Raw genomic sequence first — 6,951 nt, 5'->3', positions numbered from 1 at the left:
TGTGTTTGATACGTTGTTATGTTTTATTATTAGGTTTAAGATCAAAAACAATTTCTATGGCATTTTATAAGAGAAAATTGCCACAATAAGGGTGAAGCCGAGTGTTGTAGACCACCCTAGTGGTTATCAGATGATGCGATCTACAAAAACGTCACCCTGATCGATTTATTTGTCTCGTATAGGCTCAATTTTACGCTCAAAGATAGCCGTGAAATAGATGTAGATAAAAATTGATTTTATTGTTCTAAAATTGAATTTTAGGAGTAAGTATTTGTCCAACGAAATACTACATTTCAATGTCATTTTTTAAATAGTTTTTGGCTGTTCAATTGTTTGCTTGTATTCTTTCGTTTCGTCTCTCAGTGAATGTATTTAATTTTATTTTTTTCTTTAGTGTACTTATGTTATTGTTTCATATTCTCACTCATAATGAACGTATCTTTCTTTCTTTCTAGTTGAAATTGAAATAAACATTTTCACTCGACGACAAAACAAAACTTAGGAGAACGTACATTGACTAAATTGGAGATGTCCTTAGTAAAGGTTTAGTATGATCTACTTTAAACCGGCGTGCGTGTATGAAACGATTGATAAAAGTGGCGGAAGGATCGAAGCAAACGGAATTCCATAGTCTCTGCTTACCCCGGTGGGAAATACGCGTGAGTTTATGTATGTACGTATGTATGTATAAAGAAAGATTTCGTGGCCCTATGATAATCACGTATAATTTCATTTCGTATAATTTAAATCTTTCTTCACCAAAAAAGATATAGAGGTGGACTGGACATAAAAAGGTGCAAGGGTGGTGACAATGACGTTATAATCCATCGGAATGACAGGGTGTTCTGATTTATTAGGAGTGACGTAACCTGCACGCCGCGACCCTTCGCAGGTAGACAGCATGTTTGGGTGTTTGTTGACAACGCTGTTTCGTCATGGTTTCAATAATGTTTTCTTTCTTTTTTGTTTGGTTTTGTTTGGGTGACATGCAAAACTGTTTATTTTTTTTGGGACGTTAGTATTATCTGTGGTGTAACGGCCTCCGTGGTTGAGCGTTGTGCTCACGATCCGGAGGTCCCGGCTTCGAATCTCGGTGGGGACAAATCACAAAAATCACTTTGTGATTCCTAGATTGTTTATAGGTAGGTATAGATTTCAAAGGGAGTTAAGTACCAGAGAGAACATCAACCTTTACTAACTTATTTTCATAAAACGAGTGTACGATACTAACATACTTTATGTAATTATTTTTCAAAATATTTTAATACTTATTTCCGTGAATGAATAAACAATTAGATTCTAAACTGGTAACAGCGAATGAATATCGTGAACTATTACCTAGCTACCTAAATACTTAAATACAAGTGAACAGTAAGCAAACGCTATTAAACATGAACGAATCGATACAGCCACCAGAATAAAGGGTTGAGCCAACCAATGTCTTGCCGTTCATCGACGTGGCGTGGTGTCGGTGTAAGTATCATCAATAATGCACACTCCCACACTTGAGATCTCGTAAATGGCACTGCTAATGTGAGTCTAGCGTTGTTTTGAGTCTAATTTGAAGTGATTGTTTTGTTAATAACTATATGTAGTTCATGATTTTTTTAGTAGGTATGTAGAGTCCTTCAAACAAGACATCTTTCTAAAAACAGTTTTCTTAAACTTTTGAAAATCTATGAATAAGTAATTACCTTTGTTTATTTCCTTCTTTGCTGTAAGTTGCTCCGGCCAAGTAGTTAATGCCATCTGCGGCAAATCTACAATAAGTCACGTCAAAAAAAAAAAAAAAAAAAAGCTGTAAGTTGCCTTTAAAATTGCTGTAATCAATAGTTTTGTGTTTCAAAAAAATTAATACTAGTAATTAAATTAATAAATAAAATAATAAATTTATTAAAATGATTATTTTTTTAATTAAATTAATAAATTTGAATCACAAAAATATTGAAATAATTCAAAATGTTAAAAATAAAACACTTTTCTGGAACGTTCCAAATTCATACGACAAGAAATGTTATAAAACATATGAGTTTGGAGTGTCGTAAAATTGTTTCGATAGGAGTAAACAAGTGAAAGTATTCGACCCTCATCAGGCCGCGGTCGCTGCTCGCCCGGCTCCCGAGATAAGGAGCACTTTTTCATAATACTTTATTCAGGGCCCGGAGATTTGCAGTGACAGGCTAATCGAGCATGTCACGGAGGTGCCGCCCGCTAAAGTATTAATGCTTAATGCTCAATTCTCAACCCTTCTGTTACCCAGCGCCCGACAACCTCGCGTCACTCCTCCACGAGGCTCTGCATCTTTTATGTCCATTAATTTGTCAGATACAGTACGCCCATTTAGTTCACTACCTGGATAGTACAAACAAACTTGTTAGCTAACTAACTGTTTCTGTTTAGTAACGCGTCTAAACGCGCGCCGAGCTTGAAATTGATGTCCTTCTGTAATTTGAACTGCACTTAGTATTATTTATACAATACATAATGAAATGGCTGTGACGGTGACTGTAATTTTATCATGCAACTGTTTTAAACACATTCGGTCTAGTCCAGTTAGCTTTCTTAAAAAAATAAATCCAAAGAGTATTTTATCATCTTTTTTTAATCACTGGCCACATTCTCATAAAACTATTAAATCAATCGCCATATTAATCTGAAAAAGAAATAAACATTTATTTTTAAATTTGTTTTTCTTGTTTGCCAGTTATATACTAATTATCTTAAAAAGTTTTTGTACCAAAATAAAACTTCTTTTTTAATTATTTAAATGGAAGAGTTTTGATAACCTGTGTTTTTAGAAAAATCTGTACTAACTTTCATCATTTCCTATGGGAATTGCTTTCCGAAATTCCGTCCAACAGACAAAGCTTAGTTAATCGGAGTTTATACTAATCGCAGGGGTGCACTTACATTGGAGATATTTCTCGAGTTTATCCTCAAAATTACAGCAGTTGGTGTCGGGTGTAATCCTTGTAATATATTCAAACAACTAAAAGGTAACCCGCGGCGGCCGAGCGGTCTCTATCGGCCCCACAGGAACAATCGCTGGACATCGGGTGGCCTTCATACTTACTGTCGTATTTTACTAAACATCCTATGAAACATTTGCTTTAAAGGTTATTTTCAATAAATCTTACTAAATATTTCTTTGGCGCCGGCAAAGCTCTACATCTTGAGAAATAGAGAGAAATAAAACTTCGTAAATCAATCAGATTACTTACATTGAAAGTGACAAGTCGCGAGTTACATCAATCAGTACCCAATATTGTGCGGCAGTCATAATACACTTCTCATCAAAAAAATCGAAACACTTCCGTTTTCATTGTTTCTGTCCGAATTTAACACAAAAAAGAATTCATACGATGAAAAAAAATACATAAATGTATAGCTGGCAGTTTGGCCATTACAGTAATAAGCGAAAATTCTAAATTCAAAATTAGAATTTCATTTGTTTATCTTATAAACGAAATGAATCACTGTTTTGAGACAAATGTGTGTTTAGGGTTGGAGTACATTTAGCGTTTAAAAACTAAAAATTGGCGCCTATCCTTAAACTTTTTGTTTTTTATTTCAATACTGTGACTTTGGGACGTCTGAAAAAAGGTTTTTTTTCTAAAACGTATGGATACTTCGCCCACAGAAGCCGCCCAAGTTGTGGCATTGCTGGATTCTGGCCTTAGTCAGCGTGTTGTGGCTGCAAGACTGCATCTAAGCCTGTCATCTGTTCATAGAGTCTATAAACGTTATCGGGAGACTGGTTTGTTCACGCGCCGTTCAGGATCTGGCAGGAATCGGGTCACTTCTGAGCGAGATGATCGATTTATTGTAACAACTTCTTTAAGAAATCGACGCCTTAACGCTTTTCAACTGCAGCAGCGGCTTCGTGTTGTACGAAGGGTGGCTGTAAGTGACTCTACAATTAGAAGAAGGTTGAAGGATCGTGGACTGGTACCGCATAAGCCAGCAAATGGGCCGAAATTAACTGCAGACCATCGAAGAGCGCGCCTTAACTTTGCACGTGAGCACCTAAATCGGTCATACCTACAGTGGAGCAAAGTTCTCTTTTCTGATGAGTGTAAAATTATGCTGTATGGTAACGACGGAAGGAACAAGGTCTACAGAAGAGACGGAGAACGCTATGCACAATGCTGCATTGAAGAAAAGGTCAGCTATGGTGGCGGTTCGTGGACGGTTTGGGGAGGAATCAGCGCCGACGGTAAGACAGAGCTTGCTTTCGTGTCTGGGCCACGTCTGCCTGCACTAAACTGTCATCGGTACGTCGAAGAGTGTCTCGAGCCTCATGTGATGCCCTATGCACATTTTATTGGCAACGGCTTCATATTCATGCACGACAATGCTAGGGCTCACACCGCGGGCGTCGTACGAGATTATCTTAACGAAGTCGATATCTCTATTATGGAATGGGCAGCAAGAAGCCCGGACATGAATCCCATTGAACATCTGTGGGATGAATTAAAGAGACGAATTCGAGCAAGAGATCCTGCCCCAGAAACACTTAGCCAGCTGCAAGATGCAATCCAAGAGGAATGGGACAATATACCACAGCATGTGATCGTGACTCTCATCCGATCGATGAAGAACCGTATGGAAGCAGTAATTAGAGCTCGGGGAGGGAATACAAGTTATTAAATAAACGTTTTTTAGCTTTTTTTTTCATTTACGTGTGTTGTTTTATCCATTTCCTTTATACTCCATACGGAAAAAAAATGACTCATTTAACAAAATACGAAACCTATGAAAAATTCATTTAAATTTAGAACATAAACATTAAGATTTGATAAGCTCATATTACTCACTATTAAACGACATTTAACATTTATTCCTAAATGTACACATTTTTCTGATAATCCTGACAAAACGTAAACTTGCAAGGTGTTTCGATTTTTTTGATGAGAAGTGTATTACTCGTAATATCGAAACAAAAGAGTGGAGAGACAAATACTCGAGATAAAAGTGTGTTTAGTGTTCAGAAGTTAGTGGAGCGAGGCGGGGAGGGGTGCGGGGGGCCGCAGCGCCCATTGGCTGCGCCCAGCCCGTGGGTGGAACGAGGAAAACCCGCACAGTTTTCTTGACATCCTGAAAAGCTTTTAGCGTCATCCTGCTGTCATTCGACTGATTATTCACGGCGTATTTAGCGCATGTCTCGTGCGATGATAAAAACGCGTCAATCACACACGATTGATTACTCCGGGGAGATACCAAATTCGCACAACGGATTTCCATTTTCCAGGACGAATTTTGTTACAATATGTAATGTAAAAGTACAAAGTAAATTGTATTTTTAATACATGTCTTTGATTTATGGATATGGACTTTACACAACCATGTAGATACATGTTTGGTTATAGCTGCATATCTATGCAGCTACAAGATTAGTAGGCACACTTCTGAACTCTTCTTCATAATTATCAATAGTGGCAGCAAGTTAGGTATCTTTGATTACTTGTGGCTCTGCTCACTCCATTAAGATTTACGAGCGTAAGTTTATATATGTAGACTTCTGAAATATAAACCTGAAATTACAAATGATTCCTCGTTATGGATGTTGTTGGATATCCGACATATGCCTCTTCCTGCATGAGGACAAAGGACTCTACAAAGGGTATAATTGAAGAAGTGTGTCTGCAAAAGGTTGGAAGGCGGTTTGGGTGCAGTGGGGGGAGTGTGGGCGGTCCGCCGGGCGGGGCGCAGGGTGCCGCCGCCACGCCGGCTCGCCCACCGTGCTGGCCGCAGTCGCGCCGCACACGCCGCCGCCGGCGCGCGTTCACAACACCAAGTGTACTCGCGGGACCAGCGCTGCTACGCTTGCACGACGATACTCGCAAAATTAAAGGCACCTGCAGCCGGAAGCCTGCCCGTGCGTGCCGCGAATGATTGTCGCTAATTAAAGCCGATCGGCAGCAGCCACCCAAATAATTGGCGTGAAGGAAGCATACGAAGGGCAGCTCGCGACGGGCGCCCCTTCAATTAGCGGCTCCAGGGCACCTGTCGGACACGCGCGCGCATTAATTCGCACTCGCGGTAAACGCACCCGCAAAAAATACCAAAATAAACTGGAACCCGTGCACCTGCGGCAATCTGCGGACGGTTGACGTCGCCGGCGCAGCCCGCAGACATGATCATGCTATTTAAAGGCAACAGCAGTCGGCTAGAACACCTCATAGAGAAGATCCAGGCCAACAAGGAGAACCACGACGTCACTACTGAAGACATAAAAGGTAAGATGACCAGGGTCGGTTTGTTTCAGGTGCCGGTACTGACACTGCAAAAACTTCGTCAAGATTAATTTGTATCCTACAAAATATATTTTTTTAACAGAAAGCTCGGTGAACATAGTAGCACTAAGTCCATCTTGCGATGGTTGTACCTCTGACTACCCCAGTAGGGTTATAGTCGTGACCTTCTGTTATGTGCGTGAAATCTCTTTACATCTACGTAATCCAGCATTATACATTGTTTACGCGGTTATTATCATAATTAAAGCACATAATAACGGGTTCTTACCGCGTTTAAATGGGGATATGAGACTCCCGATATTCCCGGTAAGAACCCGTTATTATGTGCTTTAATCCAGCATTTGCTGATAGTGTCCATAAAACTATCGGATACTTATCAGACAGTTTATGAGCAAGTGTCCAAACAGACCTTAAGGCTTTTTATGTCGAGTCACAATTGCTCCTGCGCATTGCACACCTTTTATTTTCCTTTTGTACCCGAAATGTTTTAAGTAAACACTGTAATTACGTCATACGGATATGATAGCTCATGCAGATGCATGACTTAATGTTAGTACCTACCTACTTACATGTTATATATAGTATATACTTGGGAAACTAAAAATATTTAAGGCAGCAAGTATGATATTTTGTATACTTTACCCTCATCGTCCGTTTTTCTATAAAAAAACTATCTATGTTTCGATATTATAAG

At 39.3% G+C, this 6,951-nt stretch overlaps 1 protein-coding gene across 1 annotated transcript in view; it reads left to right on the top strand.

The window, feature by feature from the left end:
• The first annotated feature begins 5,765 nt into the window (after positions 1-5,765).
• Positions 5,766-6,951, top strand: part of LOC126376551 (zinc finger protein 423 homolog) — a 31,718-nt gene continuing 30,532 nt past the window's right edge. Inside the window, exon 1 of the mRNA XM_050024023.1 lies at positions 5,766-6,239. Within this exon, the coding sequence (XP_049879980.1) occupies positions 6,137-6,239 (103 nt within the window). The 5' untranslated portion in view covers positions 5,766-6,136. The remainder of the gene's footprint in view (positions 6,240-6,951) is intronic.

Source organism: Pectinophora gossypiella, chromosome 2 (assembly GCF_024362695.1).
Source record: "Pectinophora gossypiella chromosome 2, ilPecGoss1.1, whole genome shotgun sequence".
NCBI classification, from domain to species: Eukaryota; Metazoa; Arthropoda; class Insecta; order Lepidoptera; family Gelechiidae; genus Pectinophora; species Pectinophora gossypiella.
This window is presented reverse-complemented; position numbering and strand designations above follow the sequence as displayed.